General features: G+C 36.3%; 1 protein-coding gene and 1 long non-coding RNA gene across 4 annotated transcripts; one reads left to right on the plus strand and one right to left on the minus strand.

The window, feature by feature from the left end:
* Positions 1–5,807: 5,807 nt before the first annotated feature.
* LOC141435747 (lysosomal proton-coupled steroid conjugate and bile acid symporter SLC46A3) lies at positions 5,808–17,877 on the minus strand. Of its 3 annotated transcripts, XM_074098542.1 has the most exons (10): positions 15,846–16,134; positions 15,587–15,620; positions 13,521–13,715; positions 12,711–12,885; positions 11,234–11,419; positions 10,460–10,750; positions 8,670–8,824; positions 7,547–7,715; positions 7,217–7,376; positions 5,808–6,710 (listed from the first exon to the last, which is right to left on the minus strand). In XM_074098542.1, exons 2-10 carry the CDS (start codon positions 15,596–15,598, stop codon positions 6,614–6,616), a joined length of 1,440 nt encoding a protein of 479 aa, XP_073954643.1. In that variant the 5' UTR covers positions 15,599–15,620; positions 15,846–16,134; the 3' UTR covers positions 5,808–6,613. The 3 variants fall into 3 exon arrangements, with proteins under 3 accessions (XP_073954643.1, XP_073954653.1, XP_073954635.1); XM_074098552.1 differs by lacking the exons at positions 15,587–15,620; positions 15,846–16,134 and adding an exon at positions 17,683–17,877; XM_074098534.1 differs by lacking the exons at positions 15,587–15,620; positions 15,846–16,134 and adding an exon at positions 16,174–17,177.
* An 884-nt stretch (positions 17,878–18,761) lies between these two features.
* LOC141439701 (uncharacterized) lies at positions 18,762–19,740 on the plus strand. The gene is made up of 2 exons (XR_012452628.1): positions 18,762–19,074; positions 19,165–19,740. It is a non-coding gene; the product is annotated as an uncharacterized lncRNA (long non-coding RNA).
* Positions 19,741–19,995: the final 255 nt, after the last annotated feature.

The raw sequence follows: 19,995 nt of genomic DNA on the forward strand, positions 1-19,995 counted from the left end.
ACTAATTTTAAGCATTCTTTATTGAACGAACTAAAAATGAAAAAAAAAACACGCTATTTTATTATAAGAATCGATAGGATTTATTGCTCAGGATAAAATTTATCTAATAAACATTTGGTGATTGTTTGCCCCGCGTTGCATAAAAATAATAAGTTTCATTTTTAAACTTTTCGTTAGAACACCTCGTGTAAGAAAGAATTATGCATAAAATTATTATTAACATTTGTATATACCTACCTGGTGTTTTCTGTACTGCTTACTGTGTTGGTGTGCAATAAAGAGTTATTGTACTGTATTGTACCATTTAACGAATTTCTTATCAAAGTCTTCAATAAAGAAAGCTTGTAACTTGATAATTATGATGTCTTTGGATGTTAAGGCGATAAGAAAATTAATAACGTATCATTTACTTGTTACAAGTGAACGTACTAGGTAATGTTAATAAATATTATATTTCAAATAGGTATCTCGTAAAACAGATGAGTGTAAGGCCAGACGTTTATTAGATCAATTTTATTCGGAACAATGATCTTATCGATTCGTATAGTAAAATAACTTTAAACTTTTTAGTTGGTTTGATTCCCGGGTGAGACAAGCAGAGTTGAAGATCTTTCAATGCAGTTTTGTTTCATTTTAAAAATAAAGGAATGTTTCCTTTCAGTACAATTAGCTAACTAAAGGATTTAAGGTGGTTGCCCTCCAGGGCCCATAGATTTTTTCCACTCTGTATATACATACTTACTATATAATGTTTTTCAAAGAATGAGCCCAGCCGCATAATATGTAAAAACATACATATAAGTTGGGTGTATCAAGGAAAACTTTATCGTATTTATTGTCTTCAATACATAACATACCAGTATTCAGTTTTAGAAAATGTTTCACCACACATTAAAAGAATTATGTGACAGATGAATGTGGTGCCCTCTCTGTTTATTCGGACAAAACAAACAGAGACTGATCAATAAGTGGTGAAACAGGCTCTAAAACAGGTACATTCAATTATAAAAACCTAGCCAGTCACTGGATGGACTCTTCCTGTGTTATTACATATTTAACACCCTACAAATATAATAGTAACAAGAAATGCAAAACATGTTTAGAGGCTGCGTTTCCACCAGAGATGTGCAAGGATGTGTTGCAAGGAATGTGTTTGTCATGAACCAATAAAAACACTTCATTTACCTGTCCTCGCACAGCACCGCTCTGGTGGAAACAGCTGAGCAGAGCGAGGCGAGTTAAATGAAGTGTTCCTATTGGTTCATGACATGAAAAACACACTCTTTACACATCTGTGGTGGAAACGCAGCCTTAGATAGAGCCCGGCACGAGTCCTGTCACAAGTAAGCAAAAGTAACCCCAAAAATCAGTAGGTACTAATAAATCAGAATTGAATAATCACGTTCGCATGAATAAGCGAACCAAACAATAATACATTGTAGGACCTCCTCTCTCCTTCATATTATTTTTTGACTGACTGGTTGAACCAGGTGGTTAACTGCACAAGGGCGGAACCTTCGGTGCGCGAGCTAGACTCGCACTTGGCCGGTTTATTCCAATTTGGCGCTACTATCTCGTCCCAGAACAGTTTTGGTGGTGACTTTATCAGATACTTACCTACTATATATATATATATATATATATATATATATATATATATATATATATATATATATATGTGTCGCAGAAGGATGGGTAAAGAGAGAGCGACATTATTTTCTTTCTTAAGGGTAGCATTATTTACCTGTCGAATTATAATAATCGCACAGAGAGATAGATAGACAGGTAAGCAGATATGGTGTCAGGATATAAGTTCAGCATAGCAGAGTTCTGGTCTCCATCTTTAGCCCTCTTTAAGGTCGGTTATTTATTTATTACATTTCACAGCATAACAGTTAAACCAAAGCACTGAAATTCAGATACAATTTATAGAAAGAATACACAAAAAATATATAATAAAAGGTAGATTACCTACTTAGTTAGTATTTCACAGAAGAAGGTCGTCGTACATCCATCTTCTCGCAGAACCTCAAACATTCATCACACATTTCTAACCATCTACTTGCAAACAAATCACAGCTAGGGGTAAATTCGAGAAGCGAGTTTATCTGGTGCAAAGCTCGAACCAGAGGAGATTTTCTGCGAGACACTGTTCGCGCTGCCGGCGCCGCTAATAAATGGCGACAGCGTGGCCGGAGAAGAAATTTAGTCGGTGAGGGAACATACAGACGCATCAACTGAGCCACTAATTCAGGACAATCAGAATCTCCACGCAAAATCCCACTGGTTATAGTAAGCAATAATAATAAAAAATATGTTAATATGATAGAAATTATTACACTCGGGTTTCTCTTGTGAAGCCAATCTTTATTCAAATTAGGCTTAAATTAACATTGAAGCTTACTGCACGGTTCGTAAGTAACCTCAGTTGAGAAGATACCGGCAAGAAACTCAACGAGGTATTATCTTTTCAAAACAACACGCTACAATCGTTTATGTCGTTACAATTTATTATCACACTATCTCGTCGCTAACAGTGGAACATAGTTACGAAGGATGCTAAGAAATTATCAAAACGCGGAGAGTTCTGTGCTTGCCTCCATACACTGCGCGGCAAAACCAAAATCCATTCAATCCAAATCTCTTTCAATCTCAGAAATAAGGATTGCTATTAGGTGCACAAGCACTAAGTACACAAAATCACTAATAATTGGCGATTAACTCAAAGCACTTAGTCGATGCAAATTGATTACGTTAGACACTTGTGCTTGTGCTCAGCGCGACTGCTCGATCAAGAATATCGTCCCCGTTTTATAACAGACATTAAATGTCATTCTGACGTATATCGATCTACCCGCAGATCCGCAGATTCAGTATGAACTAAACACAGACCACCCCCAAGTGATACCTGACATGACCTGTCATCACTTGACGTTTCGATAAAGCAATAATAATTAAAGGAGCATTTAAAAGAAAGTGATAGTTCGATCTTAAATTAAAATAAACAGCTTTTTCAACAGTCACCAGTGTGGCCAGTGTAACGACGCTGCGACATATATATCTAGTTTAACACTTTCCACAATAAAAATACAATCTGGTCACAACCCTGTCTTTAAAAAAAATCTCGAAACAACTTACGAACTATTTACGTAAGGCTTAAGTTAAGTCACCTATCCGCCCAGTAAAGATATGCACGTAATCACAATCACTGTACGACGCTAGTAATATATACTACTCCATTCTTTCGCGCAAGCCTGATACGTATGTTTAATAAATTTCAGTGAAAAATTATTTTTAATGCAAGCTTTTTTGCTGACTGTGCCTTTTGTTGACTGTACATCCAACAGTGCGCATCCGAGTGTCATCCAACTTACCAAATATGAGGTCAATCCGACCACTGGAAGTGGTTCAAAATGAACTCTTAAGATTTGAGCCAAAAAAACAACAACGAACATGGTAAGCTTGTAAAAGGATACGACAAAAATAGGATAGAAACACTCGCGCATCGTGCAGTAATTTATTACGCGCATTGTATGATGACTAGGGTTTCGTCTATTCAGCACATCAGTATTTACCAAATTCAACATCATATTTCATAAAGTATAATTTTCTCGCGTCATTACGAGTATATTCACGGAAACAACGATACATGGCGTCTTAAATTACTTTGGAATATTGTACAATAGCAGATGGTTTGGTTACTTTGACTGGACACGTCTGTAATGTTTCTTGTTATTTTTAAATTGTGGTTGATATAAAATTTTCCATACATTATTTGGTATTCAAAGTAGTGTCGCTTGAAAAGCGTGACTACATTTTGAATCAAAAATTCCGATTTCTAACTTTTACAGTGTGCTAAAGTCAAGCTAATAGATTAACTTGAAACATTTCGGAATAATTTGAAGACACCATGTAATGTACAGTCGAGGCAACTCAATCAAGTACCAGGGTGGAACTTTTGTGCTACTAATGTCATGTTGACATCTCATACATTTGCCAAAGAAATCATAGCGCTAGGGATTGATATTAAGGGGTTTCTAAACAGGCCATATTTTACTGCAATTTGTGGCTGGCAACTACGGCCGTCCTTCTCTAACACCGTACGCAAGAGCAAGATGCAAATAATGGCCGGCCACAAATCGCAGTGAAAATGTAGCCCGTTTAGAAGCCCCTTTATAAAAAGGTTCCACCTTGGTACGTGACTCAATTTCTCTACTGTACCTAACTATAGACGGTGTGCTATGCATACAGTGAACTTGCAGGCGTAAATTCTTACATTTAAAAATGCTTTTTCAATACGTAAATATGTAAGGATAATAAATTGATTTTGTTTGATTCGCGAAATAGCGAGCGTAATTTAAAAACAAATTACTATGACGACGTGTAGGCTGAACCTTTCCAGCTAAATAAATAATAAATTAATAATGTAAGATTATCACAATTACTAACAGCTATACATGAATAAAACTCATCATTGTGGTAAAATAAATTTTGAATATCACTAGGGTCCAGCACTGAATTTCCCTTGATTTAAAATGTTTCGAATCATAGCACTATTGTAAAATAAAACATGAACTTAAAATTAAGATTATAATATCACTTCAAGGCGCCTATACTCTTAACTAGCCTTCCTCCTGGCGTGGTCTCCTCCTTTTAACCTTCTTCCAGTGTGACAACGTGCACGGATGGCCATTTCAGTCAGTAGGCGCTATTCGCACGTTTTTTTGTTCTCACCCTACCCATATACGCAATAGAACGTACTAAGCGTGCTAATTAACATTACTCCACTTTAATTTCGTGAAAGATGGCCATCAATATTTTGATAATACTGCCAATATGTCAACTTAACAACTACAACGATACATGTACGACAATGGTAACTACTTTAGTAGTCAACTTTATCTAACATAAATTTTATTAACTGGATGGAATAAAAACGGCGGGATCTGAGAAAGAATAAGAGGTTCCACTCTCATATCTTTCTTATTTTTCACCAGACATTGATGATTTTAAACGCCATTCGCTTTATATTCCAGTTTTGTATGAAGTTAAATTATATAGGAAAAAACTAAAAGGAAGAAAATAAGTCTAGTGGTCTAGAACTCTGTTAAGTAGCTAATTTAAAGTTCAACAGTCGGGACCCATTACTGAGAGTTTTTGAGCGTCACGATTTAAATGGGTTCCGACTGTTTAACTTTAAATAAGCTACTTAACAGAGTTCTAGACCACTAGACTTAATTTCTTCTTTTTAGTTTTGACAGTCGGGTTTATTGATTTTTTTAATTTAATGTTTTATTTTACACTTTTTTGATATTTGTGTATGTGAAAACGGTAGATTAAAAGTATTATTACCTATATATATTAAGAATGGGCTAACTATTAGCTTTCATTTGATGCCCATATTGTTACAATACAAAATATATTTTTTAATTCCTCCGCCATTTTTTTTCGCAGACGCCATATTGAAATATTATATAATCTATGTCACTCCGGCAGTTATGACGAATCCAATGATACCTCATATGTTAAAATCCGTCTAGCCGGCAGCGAGGATCAAAGAAATGGACATACATACCCACATACATATATACACTCGAAAAACATAACCCTCCTTCGGGCAGTCGGGTAAAAATTGTTTCATGCATATTCCAAAAATATAAAATGTTTCAAACTGGCAATATTTAGTCTGAAGTTGGCAAGGCAAGGATTTGGCACGCATAGACCGTAGTTGCCTACTCATTAAGTACAAAGGAATTGTGAACCCATGACAATGTAACTAAATATATTCGGTAAATATAAATATAAGAGACGATAATATAACTTTATTCCCAAAACCATTATGTTCACGTTCCGTTCAAAAATGCGGGTTTTACATTATAGCTGATGGTATAACATATATTTACTAAGTCCTACTACTACAATCATTTTCATTGAAAGGATTTGCAAATAATACTGTATGCTTGTTGTACCAGTTTCGTATTATTCGCATTAACATCGAACTCAGAAACTCAATCACTCATTGGTCCATATCTCTATTTACAAATTTAAAATAGTCTTTTCTTAAAAAGTAAGCAACAAATTGATTGACATAAGTGTAAATTTCATTTACCTACTTTTTTAACAGCTTTCACCTATAAAATTGCCAATTAATTGTTCCCCGTACATAATCAGCACTGGTAGGGGCCAAATTATTTTCGAACTTAACTCTGTAATTGCGCTTAGCCAGCCGCTGCCGCGACGCGTTCCCTTCGCTCGCTCGGCTCGCGTGTTGTGGTCGCAATTGTACATAACACTCCTCGTTTCGCTCGTCGTCGTACTTAATTTTCCATTGCCGTAATCTCTTTGAACTAGGAAATATTTCGCTCTTTCCAGTGCTGGTTATGATGGTTATGTACGGGGAACAAAGTAAAATTGCCCCTAGATTTTAATGGCATGTTCGACAAAACGGCAATTTCATAAATAAAGATAAATAACAGAGCCACAAATTTATCTGACTTGGTCACTGAATATATCTCTGAATTTTGACCACCGGGTCAGGTAAGTTTGTGGGTCTGTACAGTTGTCTAAAGCGCGCCATCTTTGTATAGAACATCATAAGTTTGCTGGTAGTTCGTCAAGACGATCTCTCTGATATTCTCTCCGATATTCCTTCTTCTTCATGCGAAACCAAAGACTCCAGGGTTCTTCCGCGTAGCATTATCTCCATTATACTGAAAATATAAAATGACATCAACCGCTAAAAATGGAAAAAATGCATTAATGTCGAATTGAAAAAATAAACTTCCGTTCTTGTTTTTAATGAATACTTTGTTTGTGTTTGTTTTTTTTTTTATACTATGTCCTTCCTTAATCTTAAAAATAAGCAAATTATTTTAACTTGCTTTTTTTCTTAATTTCATATGAAATTGAAAAGAGTGATTATTTTCTGAAAGGAAATTATTGGGTAAATATTGGTAAGTTCATTCAATTTAGCTCGACTCAAATAGTCTGCACACAGCGTTTTTAAACGCGTCGTCGGTTCGCGTTTTTCTTTCCATAGAGCAGCAGGGCTACTACGAAACTCGAAGTTCATATCGTACCGTCTCCGCACGACACGAACTTCGAGTTTCGTAGTAGCCCTGCAGACACAATTCGCATGCGTATCGTGTTCGTATCAATACTAACGCGCATAGACAGCGCGTTTAAAAACGCGGTATGCATAGGCCCTTATACTTACAATGCAAGTAGGAATACAACCGCTTGAGTACCCATCGTCAGATAGAAGAACGCGTTCAAATGGTCGGTGTTTAGTGTGGCCTTGTACACTTGCGAATAAATAATGGAAGCAAACATCGCCACCAAATTCTCCATAACTGACAAAAATGCGTACGCCACGCCTGAAAAAGTAATATCGTTTTAAATAAGTTTTTGTTAGAAATATTGTTTTTATTACAAGCTTTTTATCGCTGACTGCACTTGCACTGTCACCTAGCTTACATATACATACCAAATGTTGAACCCGATTTTCATACATACGAATTAAAAGTTATTAGTTTTGTGGTATTACCTCTTTCTGCTGGCGGGAGTACTTTAGAAGTCATGGACCGCACGAGGGGCGCCACACACGGCCCTAAAGCCGCCGCCGTGGCTCCGACGTACAGGAGCTTCCAGGAGGTGGCTTGGGCGTACAGGAAGTGGCCAGTCATGTGAGACGCAGCACCCAACATCACTATGAACTGTAACAATAGTATGTAATGTAGGGTGAGTGGCCAAACCCGATGTCTAAGTTGATTTATTCTGTAGGAATTTAAAATTTAGATGTTCCACATAATACAGTCAACTATTTCGACTTATCTGGTTTGACTACGCAGTTGGGGCTGGTGTTGGTGAGGTCCGTTTGCCAACTCTGACGTTTGAGCCACGTTTGTGATTGGTTAAATAACCAAATGAGCCAATCACAGGCACAAGCAAGACTGTAACATCAAACGGACCTCACGATGCTACCGCCATCTAGCGATATTTTACTTGTCAAAAACCCTAATTGCTTGACCACCCTTAGAGCTTGGTTTAGGGATGACGGATCTTGACAGTACTAAACTCAAGGTTTGAAGGTTTGAGTGAACCCTGGTCCGCTCAAGTTGAAGAAAAGGATGGTTAAAGTAGCAACAGAGCATCGGTTTGACCTGTTCTGATTCACGTTTGTTTGTTACAATAAATCCCTACTTAATATTATAAATTCGAAAGTAACTCTGTCTGTCTGTTACGCTTTCACGTCGAAACCACTGAACCGATTTTGATGAAATTTTGAACCCCAAAGATCAACATAGGATACCTTTTATTCTGGTAGAGGGCGCGACCGCGCGATAACCTAGATCCGCGCAGACGAAGTCGCGGGCATAAGCTAGTTAACTAAAAACATCAAAGTTGATTTTCGTTCAAGCACAGAATAAGTTAGGCAGGACAAGTAGTTCAAGTGTCAATCTGACATTCAGCCTTATTACGACTGACTCTAAATAGAAATTGTTTGATGGAGCCACTTTTCCTAAATTTGAATTGAATTGAAATAGAAATTGACAAAAAATTGAACCGACTACAAAAAACCTTGATAATAATTTTTTACCAGTCTGAAGTCGGTTGGTGCTTCAGCACGAGCCAATTAGTAATTCTTGAGCCAAAATTTAAATACCCACCGTATCTTTCCATCGTAGCACTTTAGACATTAGAGGTATTCCGAATAGCATCAATAGGACATATGCCGTACTATTGTACGTTCTGAAATTACTGTAGGCCGCTAGGTCCCACTGGAACACATTCTGCACGTATAAGTACATAACAGGGCGTTCGTCTGCAAAGTAAACAAGTATATCAAGTGTATAAAACATGGAAAGTAAACTTTAGATTGCAGGGAGATTTCCTTTATGATCTTTTCCGGTCGACCCGAATCAACACTATCTATGATTATATTCCTTAAATTAAAAAAATATAGTTTTTTTCCTTTTCAAGAGTTTCACTATAAAATAGTTATCTTGCTAACCTACTAATATTTTAAACTATAGTTTGTGTGTGCGTGCTTGTGTTCGTTTACCTACTCTTTCACGCAAAACCGCCCGGACAGATTTGGCTACAAGATAGCACAAAAATATGTTATCTCTGATTTACACATAGGACACTTTTATCCAGGGAGGATTGACATTCCCGCGGGGTATCGATCGAACATTGTACGTAAACAATTTTGCCATGACAGCCTGAAGATTGTTTTTAAATAATTTACTGGTAACCGCTTGTAACAAGTACGCGAATGACTAATCATGTCGTCTCCAGCATAAAGATAACATGTTATTGCAAGTTATCAATGCTTTAAATACCTATCACCATCACAAATATATGTCAAAGGGTCATATTTTATAGTAACGGCTCTCGCTGGCTAGCGTCATACCGTTGAAAATTTTATAACCAAGGTTCCGTGAATATGTAATCATTTTATGAAATCTTACAATGTAGCTGTTGCCCGCGACTTCGCCTGCGAAGAATTCGGTTATTACGCACCCTCGGGAACTATATCATTTTTGGGATAAAAATTATCCTATGCCCTTCTTACTTAAAATATCTCCATATGAAGTTTCATGATGATCGGCTGAGTACTTTAAGCGTGAAAGCGTAATGCACTTTTATTCGTATTTAAAAAAACAGTTCAGTAGTATTGCATGAAGAAATGTCAAACATCCACCGCATCCAATACAACAGCCATATATCTTCACAAACTGTTGCGTTTATATTAGGTACGACTTATAATAATAATCCGAACGCTAATTAGGGTTCCTACTACTACAGACCTACTAATACAAAATGCATCCGAAATTAGATTCTGATTAGCTTCTGCTTAAGGTATGATAGTCCATTTTACTACAGAACCCTAAAAAATTAAACATAACGAGCGTTGAATACTCCAACTGTATTAGTTGAACTGTAGCCCTGAATTTATTAGTTGATAATTATTATGCTATACTTATTTTATAATACAAGGTGATTCCATCCACCCAAATTTTGAACATAATTTTATACCTAATGGGAAAGAACAATATAATTTTATGAATGATCATTAAATTAACCTTTTAATTTTCGGGTTATCCATAATAATTAATTAAATGTACTTGTGCAATAGAACAAAAAAGATTAAAAAAGGTAAAGATAGTGTTTCATAAACAATCGAAATTTGAATAGAAACTAAATAATCACCTCAAATAAACTATAAAGGAATTCGAAGTACTATTTTTATTAGTACATTCAAGTGTAAAAATATGAACTTATTCAAAGTTTTAAAAATAAACACCACAGACTCTTATTCCGACGCAATAAGGCCGTAGAAACATATTTCTGAGTGGTTCGAATAGATACTTATTTTTGCACTTGACTGTACATATTAGTGGGAACATGACAATACATAATAATTATCCATTAGTAGTAATAACTTTATATTTACCTCTTTGGAATGTATATAAAGCCATAGATATAAGCAAGAACCATAAGAACAATCTGCGATAGCTAGTTCTCTTTTTTGTCAATGTGAGCATTGTTTGTTTTATGTTGTTTACGTCAAAGAAATCTGTAAATGGATTTCTGACACCAGCCTCTCTAAGCGACTTCTGTTCTGGTCTCGTCTGCCACTTAAGGCAAAAGAAACTGTATACAGTAGCTATGGTCATGAGGCTAGTATTGATCGCAAACATTATTGGAAATGATCTGTCCACGACTTTGGTGTACAACACGTTCCCTGTAACAAGACACATTCATATAAGCCTATAAATAGCTCATTGTGGAAGGTATATGTGTTACAAAGTATGGAAGCCAATATTAGTAAAAGTATCAGATAGATAACAATTCAGTGAATACTGTCGCTTAAGCCATTTATATGAAGCATGTTTAACAAGTAGGTTATCGTGATCAGATCTAATAGAGAATAGACAAAAGGCAGTAAACCAAAAACAATTGCCGTAATATCTACTTGCTCTGCATTTTAAAGTGGAGTAGGCCAGACGAGCATGTTTCACAAATGTGGATTGTTTTCAGTGGTTTGATATTTAATGATACTAATATTATAAATGCGAAAGTGTGTGTGTTTGTATGTTTGTGAGAAAGTGACATATGCTATTTTTTATCCCGGAAAAATGCACAGATCCCGAGGGAACAGCGCGCGACAACTGAATTCCACGCGGGCAAACCCGCGGGAAAAAGCTAGTATTTATATAGTTTTTACCAATAGCTACGCCCGATGACATAGTGCTCAGGTAAACGACATCCAATATGCCAACTCGCAGGGTTCTGTTGTTGAGAGAAGATACGTCAGCGATGTATGCAAAAGCACCAGCAAATATTGCCAAATCGGCACCCGTCAAGGCACTGGGGAATGCTGCTGTGTATATCATATATTCTAAGGGCCAGTCTGAAACAAAAATAGACATTTCAACATTTGCAACACAGTAAAATAAGTGTCATCACAAGTTAAATTACAGTCACACACACGTTATAGCAGTAAGTAACTAGGTACATTCAATCATTTATACAAGGGTGAAAAGTAATAAAAGTAGAAATATCTCGAAAAAGTTGGCACTTTTACTAAGCCGCAGTTCGTAAAATACAGTCACCTACATAAATTAACGTTGTTTTTTTTTTGGAATCTTTTTGTATTTTTTATTTCAATTCCAAATGTTCTGATACTTTTACGGTCATCCCGTAAAACCCATATCGAAAATACAAACTGAAATACAGATGCATAGAAAAACCAAAAAATAAGACCAGCGCTGGGAATCGGACCCACTCAGGTCCTCGGCATTCCGTGCCACGTGCTATACCACTACACCACCACTGGACAGTGATACAGACACGAATTTCTCCTATGCACCACATATCTCAGCTTGTTTGTTTTCTTATTTAGTATTTATTTATTTGGCAAAAAACCTAAAATACATAAGGCCTTATTCTAATAAGTCTTACAATATTATGCACCCTGGTAGGGTATAGCCACATTTATAATAATGTTATTTAATTCTATTAGGCAACTAAAAAGTAAGTCATCCTACGTACTTGCACTAAATTATTTAGTCACTTAAGCAGCGACACCAGCGACATCTATGCTGTAGCCCGCATCGAGAAACTTTCAGGACCCCATTGGAACTAACCGCTCACCCGGACAAGAGATGTCGTTATTAAGCAATCAAATTAAGATTGTTTTTTTTTAGAATCTTTTTGTATTTTTTATTTTGTATTACCTACATAAATGTTCATCCATCTTGACATTGTCTCATTGTGATGTGGCTATCAGATAAAGAGAGTGATGGTCAATATGCAATCAGTAGCAGAAGTAGATGAGCAGGTACTTTGTGGTAGTCAAAATGATATAAACACTCTTATTCTTATTACCTCAGCAGTACTCATGTAGTGTAATGGTCTAATATCGCAATCAGTGAGCAGAATTACAGAAATTTGATGAAGGGCAAAGCGATTCAATGTGCGTGCGAAGTTCCCAAACCGCATACTATAAGCTCTTGTTCTACTGTGCCCAGCAGTGGGACGTATATAGGCTGGGATGATGATGATGATGATGATGACTCATGTACTCGTATAGACCACTTTGAGCACTGTAACCACTCATCCACTTCTGCTGCTGACTGTATAAATAATACAGCTACAGACACTGGGTGTACATTGAAATACAATGGAACAATGGAGCATACCTTTCAAGCTGTTTACTGTTATCATTATGGAAAAGTAAAGTTTTCCAATGAGTCCAGCCAGTATAACAGTCTTCCTTCCCCTCTTGTCACTGTACGATCCTAAAAAGAATGCAAGGATGAGCGGCACTATGTGCGTGGCTATGCCGTTCCACTGCAGGAAGGTAGACACCGTCACCTGCAATCAGGGTTCTGAAATAAGAGAAGTACAAGGGTGTCAGAAAGCTTTAAACACCCAGTGGTTGATTTTCATTCTCAGTAAAATCTAGTCTATGCTTATTAGGATGTTGCTTTACTGTACTACATTAAGTAACGTCATAAAAAATTTACAAAGGAGTTAACACGTTCGGCGCCGGCAACGTTCTGAAGTCCTTACGCTTTGCAGGCCGAAATGATTGCAAACACGTATGTGTGTCAACTGGCGAGTGCAAGGTATAATAAAATATCACGGGACAATTCACACCAATTGACCTAGTCCCAAAGTAAGCTTAGCAAAGCTTGTGTTATGGGTACTAAGCAACGGATAAATATAATTATATAGATAGGTACATACTTAAATACATATTAAACACCCAAGACCCGAGAACAAACATTCGTATTTTTCATACAAATATCTGCCCCAACACGGGAATCGAACCCGGGACCTCAAGCTTCGTAGTCAGGTTCTCTAACCACTAGGCCATCTGGTCGTCTAATGTTTTGATCACTAATGTTTTGTCACTAGCACCGAACATGTTGAGGAGACAAGTTGTTAGAAACTCTTAGTCATAATTTCTCTTTTGACAATGGGCAACATTATATAGACCGCATTACCTGTACTTCAGTGTTGACATCGGGGTAAGCCGTTATATTGTAGCATATTTCTGGACTGTATCCGTGATTGACATTGCAGGCTCGAAACACATAGAATGTCTGCTCGACTACATTGGTTATCATGAAAGCCATCATATACAAGAACATTGTAGGCTCTACTGTTATGTATTTGTACCATGGTGCTCTTATGTTTTTCTGCGGTAAAATATTCAATATTAATACTGAAGTTTCCATGATAACATATTATGAGGACGTTAATAAGAGACTGTGGTTAGATTAAGACTGAACATGCTTAAAATTTTATTACCTTACCCACATTGACATAAACACAATCATTCAACCTATAATGTCTCAGATTTTTTTATCAGATTCTAATATGATGTAAAAAAAATAATGGGTGTGAAATTGTTTTTTTTTTGTAAATTAACAATACACCGTAAATTAGCGCTGATATTATCAGAATATTATTTATGTGGTAAAGTCAATTTAATAGTAAGCTAGGCTAGAAATGTTGAGAACTAAAACAATTACTTTGCTCACCCGCAACCTTAATTTTATGCAAGATATTATACATGTTCATGCAGTTTATGCAGTTAGACATCTGGTTTTAACATCTGGTAGCATGGTGGTGTATGGTTGTGTTGCTCTGAAGATGAGCTCTGGTCGAGTTCGAAACGCGTCAGTGTAGTGTGGTGGTGGTGAATTGGTGATAGATGGGTTTGTGTGATTTGTGTGTTTTTACAGTGTGGAGGTGGAGGAACTGCATGAACATGCATAATATCTTGCATAAACGTTAGCTCTCTTAAGGTCGCGGGTGAGCAAAGTAATTGTGTTAGTTCATTGCAATGGACTTCCGTTAAGTAAAGCCTGATTCAATAAATTATTTATATAACAAAAATTCTATAAAATATTTTTGGTTTAAAATAAAGAGTTGATAATGCCTTTAACAAAGCAGGTGTTCACTTTTAGCCAGGTTTATTATGGGGTTGACCACAGAAAACAGATAAAAGGAATTAGTTTAAATGAGATGGATAAACTTTATTTTCTTCTAAGCAAAGTAGGTATACTTTATAAAGGATTAAATTTACTTAATTCATATTTAATTCTAAGTTTTAAAAACTTAACCTTATAAGTCCTGACTAAGTTTACCATAAACAATTCTACAGACGGAGCCAAGAATTCTAATTTTGGTGATTTTGGAAATTATCTCAATAAATTTAAAGTTCTCATTTCATTGAAAAATTTGTGCTTCATATACAGTCAAAACCGTTTATAGCGACACCAGTTATAACAACATTTCAGATATAATAACCGAAAAAACTAGTTATAACAACCAACCATGTATAGCAACCAAATATTGCTGACCCTTCAATGTCGTTGTAGATGGTTTAGACTGTTGTAGTGTGTTCAGCATATGTTTTTACAAATTATTTGTACTTCATGACATGAATGAAGTACAATGAAGTACCTACATGAGGACTTATGAGGTTAAAATGAATTTTTATTGTGTAATCAGTACCTACAACTTGTTGACAATTACTTATAAGATAATACGTCTATCCTATTGACAGTAATGTGATATGATAAGAATTGAAAGGAGCTAGATATATCTTTATTTTAAAGTACTGAGATAAGGAGCATTTATTTCATCTCATGCAGGCTTTAATGGATTATTGTTATCAAACTGTTGTTTGGTCATATTATGTATGGAGATGTTTTATAAGGAGCAAAATGCTTCCAATTATCTAAATTGTAACTTTAGAAAACTATTTCATTTCTAGATCAAGGGCAATCTTCTTTATTTGTGTACAGGTTGATTTACAAGAGATGGCAAAAATGGATTGAATGAGTGAATGAAAGTATCTATGTGTAACCTATTTGAATACACTTAACACAAATGTGATAATGTCATGCCTCTGTTATTTTCCTAAAAAAATGTCTAAGTGTTATTACTTCGTTCAATCCATTTGTGCCAGCTCTTGTGAATTGACCTGTGTACCTATATAAAAATTATTTATTGTTCAAAGAAAAAAACTAAAACAAATGACAAACTTTGAGATACTTACATGAGTACACATTTGATACTTTTGCTACTAAAACCTTTCTACCAGAACATACATAAGGTCGGGGTACTTTGGCCCTGAAAGGTAACTTTGCCCCTTGGGATTAACTTGGTCCTGGTTTAATTATTGCTTTGAGAATATGGCTCTTTGCGATGTTGTTGGTGTTAATTGATCATTCACATTTTTATGTTTATATTGGACCCTTCTTTATGTGGGTTTGTATGGGCCAAAGTTACCCTTTAATGGGTCAAAGTACCCCAACCTTTAATACACCATAAAATCCAGCCAATTTAGACACAGACACACACTAACAGTTTCTTCAATTTTCTAAAATTATTCATTTTTTTCTATTTTATTGATAAACTGAGTTTTTTTATTTTGAGGAACGAAACGCTAAATTGGAATAACAGCTTGGTAATGACTTCAAACAAGTTGGTAAAAACTTTAGTGAAGTAAAATAAAAGAAGTAAAACTAGTTTTGACACGAAAATATTTTTATGCTGTGGTTAAAAAATTACCAGCGGCTAAGTTTATGTAACAAAAAATCGAAGAAATGTTTTGCTAGTGGAAAATAAATTGAATAAACTAACCGCAATATAAGTTTCATCATCCTTAGTAGTCCCGTCCATTTTCACACACGAAAATAAATATTTTATTACAGCAAAGTAAAAGTTTAATGCTTTTTAAGTAAATGTGCATAAATTCATTTTATGCTATTTGTGCTTTTTTACTACCTTGCCGGCTTTGCCTCTGCCGCCAAAGCAAACACGTAGTAAAACGAAATGGAAGAAATGACAGTCGCAGTCACACGCAACGCACTCGTAGTGCTCGTATACGTAGTATCTCTTAGTAACGTGCTCGCTCGCTCGAGTAGCACGAGCGCGCTCATTGGTTGGGGTGGGGTGACACTACATGGAAATACCGACCGGATATTTCGTTTACACGCCCACACAAACTGCTGGGCTACTACGAAACTCGAAGTTCTTATAGTACCGTCCCTCTCGCTCTCGTGTTTATTAGTATAAGTGTCAGAGGGACCGCACGACACGAACTTCGATTTTTGAGTTTCGTAGTAGCCCAGCTGGTCAGCTGGGGTGTAGTTAATGTACAATTTGTTAATGCACGGCCTGATAATCCGTGCTTATGTGCACGAATTATCATGCCGTGCATTGTCATCCCGTACCGAAATAGCAGGGAACCAATAATGTACGACGTGATAATCCGAAGCATTATGTCTTCGAATTATCATGCCTTACGATTTCTGTGATTGAAATAAAAAAAACCTAACGAAGGGCGCTTGCACGCCCTCGCCCTTCAACCTAACCCGGCCGGGTCGGATCTGCTCCGACTATATCGATCTCGCTCGCTGCGCTCGCTCGATCCGCGGCGAAAAATGTCTTCATTCGAATCGATTATATCACGTCGTACATTATCACTACGTACATTACAGCGCGTGCAATATTTTGTACGCCCTGATAATGCGCGACCATGATAATGTACGGCATGATAATACGAAGCAATAATGCTTCGGATTATAATGTCGTACATTATTGCGCGTACATTCGGAGTTGTACATTATTGTTGCCCAAAATAGAGATGACAGTTATAAAGACAGTTGTTTGTGAGTTGCCAAGTTATAATGTTTACTTTTTGTTCGTGCTTTTCATTGGTACCGTAATAACTAAATAAATATATTAATTTATACTATTTAAAAAAACAATAAACACAATAATATTGTAACTACAGGTAGGTAATGAAAGATGAACCTGCAAAACCGCGGCAAATTCAAAAAAATGCAGATGGTATCACCCGGTACATATCACCATGTAATAAGTAATAGTACAAGTACAGAAGCTTTCTGTCGTACAAAAGTGACGATTAAGCATAAGAATCGTGCATACTTTATGCTTCTCTGTCTATCGCATGCCTATTGGAAAATAAGTAATTATTTAAGACGATATGTTAAACAAAAAAAGGTTACTTAGTTAGTACGAATATTTTTGAGAAAAAGTGAATCTTAGGAACCACAATTGTATTGACCAATTTGACCAGTTCTGAAAGGGATATTAGTATCAAAATATTTTGCCATGCCTACTAACCTACAAATTCGGTGACCGCATCTAAACACTTTTTTTCTGTTTGAACAAGGCTTCCCTCTGCTTGTTTTTGTTTTAATTAGTTTATTATGGTAAAAATAATCTGCCACACACCACTTTTGATTGTTTTACCGAAGGTTTTACCCATCTTTCAGCAGTTCTTTAAAAAGAAAACTTAGATAATAGTACAAGCTCAAGTGTCTGTTTTCTTATACTCTTTGGTCTGTTTGCCCATGACAGTATTTGAATAATGTTGCCACTCAAATAATAGCTTGGTTCATCTTTCATTAGCCAAACTCTAAAACTGAAATTAAAGTAAATATTTAAAAGCTTAAACTAAACAAGTACTTAGATTAGAGTCACATCAGTGGCCTGGTTATAAGCATTGCCGCCAACAAGCCTAGAACCTTTATTGGATCCAACGCATTTACGCCTATCAATGCCAGTACCTACGATAAGGAAGAGGGTCGTCTTGACCACCCTAGTAATCGCATCGATTCCAGCAACTCTAGACCCATCCATGCGGTTTTTTTTTTATTCGATTGGATGACAAACGAGCAAGTGGGTCTCTTGATGGTAAGAGATCATCACCGCCCATAGACACCTGCAACACCAGGGGGATTGCAGATGCGTTGCCAACCTAGAGGCCTAAGATGGGATACCTCAAGAGAGAGCGAAGAGAGTTTGTTGAGAGGCGACAGAAAAAGGCTTAATGGTGCCACCTTGATGCCGTGGACTTTATTGACCTAAGTCGATAGGTACCAATGCCGCGTTGCACATATCTCAAGCATCGAACTCAGGGTCGGAGTTGGAACGACTTCCAAACTGGCTCAGATATTCTGCTGTAACAAACTAGCATCACATTTGTTAGCAAGCGGCGCTTGTTTTGACGGGATCGTGGCCTGATAACACAATATTTTTATTAAAGACTTGTCATCACATTTAATTCCGGCTTCAGGTGGCCCAGGGCTGGCTCTAGCAATTTGGGTAACGGCACCACTTTTCTTCGTAACTAATATTCCTCAACTTTTTTATAAATATTTTGGACCTTTTTTTCGTTTATACCTGGCAACAAACTTTTGAAAGGCGGGTCACGTCAATAATATTTGAAAATGTAAATAAAATGTTTTACAAGTTCTAAACTCGTATTTCGTTTAAAATGATCACAGTGGCTATAAAAAGCGGAGTTTGCGTATTTGTAATTTCATAGCCCTGTAAAATATACTAAGCAACTATGTTACGTACCTACCCCAGAAACTAAATCGATCAGTGCTTCAATCTTTGATAATTAATTAAATAAATAGATTTTTGTAGAAAATTACAAGAAACAGTAATCTGTACCGACAGGAACTGGTACTGGAGTCGACCAACCAATTAAATTGAGCGATCATTTTGGTAAGCGCCTAACATCTTACTCCTTCTTACTCCTTGATAATCTCCTTTATTTAAAACAAAATTGCAAAAATTTCGTTATTTTTTTTTCAGGAGAACTTTACTAGCAAGATGGGAAAAAGTTATTTAGACAATTATCCAGCCTACGGGACATGCGGTTGTATAAATCTCCGACTCGGTGCCTTCATTATATCTATCCTAGGCCACATTCCGAGCATTTTGTACATGCTCTTTTGTGGTTCTGGGATTGAACTATTGACCAAGTTTGGCGTCTCGCGTTTCGTAGCGCAAATTATTGTCCCAACTTTTATTGTTTTAAGTTTAACGTCGATTCCCATGCATATTATTCTTCTAGTAGCTGCTTTAAAATATAACGAATATCTGGTTTTAATGTATCAATGGTTTATAGTAATATATTTGTCATTCGATATGCAATTAATATTAGTGATAGTCTTTATGTCTCTACAAAAAGGTTTTGTGACGTTTGCTGTGTCACTTTTGCTGTGGGAGGTGTGTTCTTGGATAATTTTGTGTGGAATTATTTTACCTGTAGTTAACGGTTTTAGAAAACGCATACGTGCAATGAATACCTAGTTTAGCGTCGAAATTTGTAATGTATCTAAAGTTTGAAAATATTTTTTCAATGTTTGATTAAATTTCAGCCAATGATCTTTTGTTTGTTATATTTAAGGGCTATGCTCCTGGTTAGCTCATGAGCAATGTACCGTTAGATAGCACTGTTATCAATATTGCTTTTTTCCGGTTTTTTCGTAAATTATGAAGAATTATTTCACCAAAAATTAATGGCTGGAGTATCTAAGCGTAACCGAGTTTTTGACCCCACACTCGAAATGAAATATTCCGCCAAAGCCGCAAACGAGTTGCTTTAGTTTAAACGTGGTTTGAACGTCAATTACGGCAGTA

This window comes from Choristoneura fumiferana, chromosome Z (genome assembly GCF_025370935.1).
Source record: "Choristoneura fumiferana chromosome Z, NRCan_CFum_1, whole genome shotgun sequence".
NCBI classification, from domain to species: Eukaryota; Metazoa; Arthropoda; class Insecta; order Lepidoptera; family Tortricidae; genus Choristoneura; species Choristoneura fumiferana.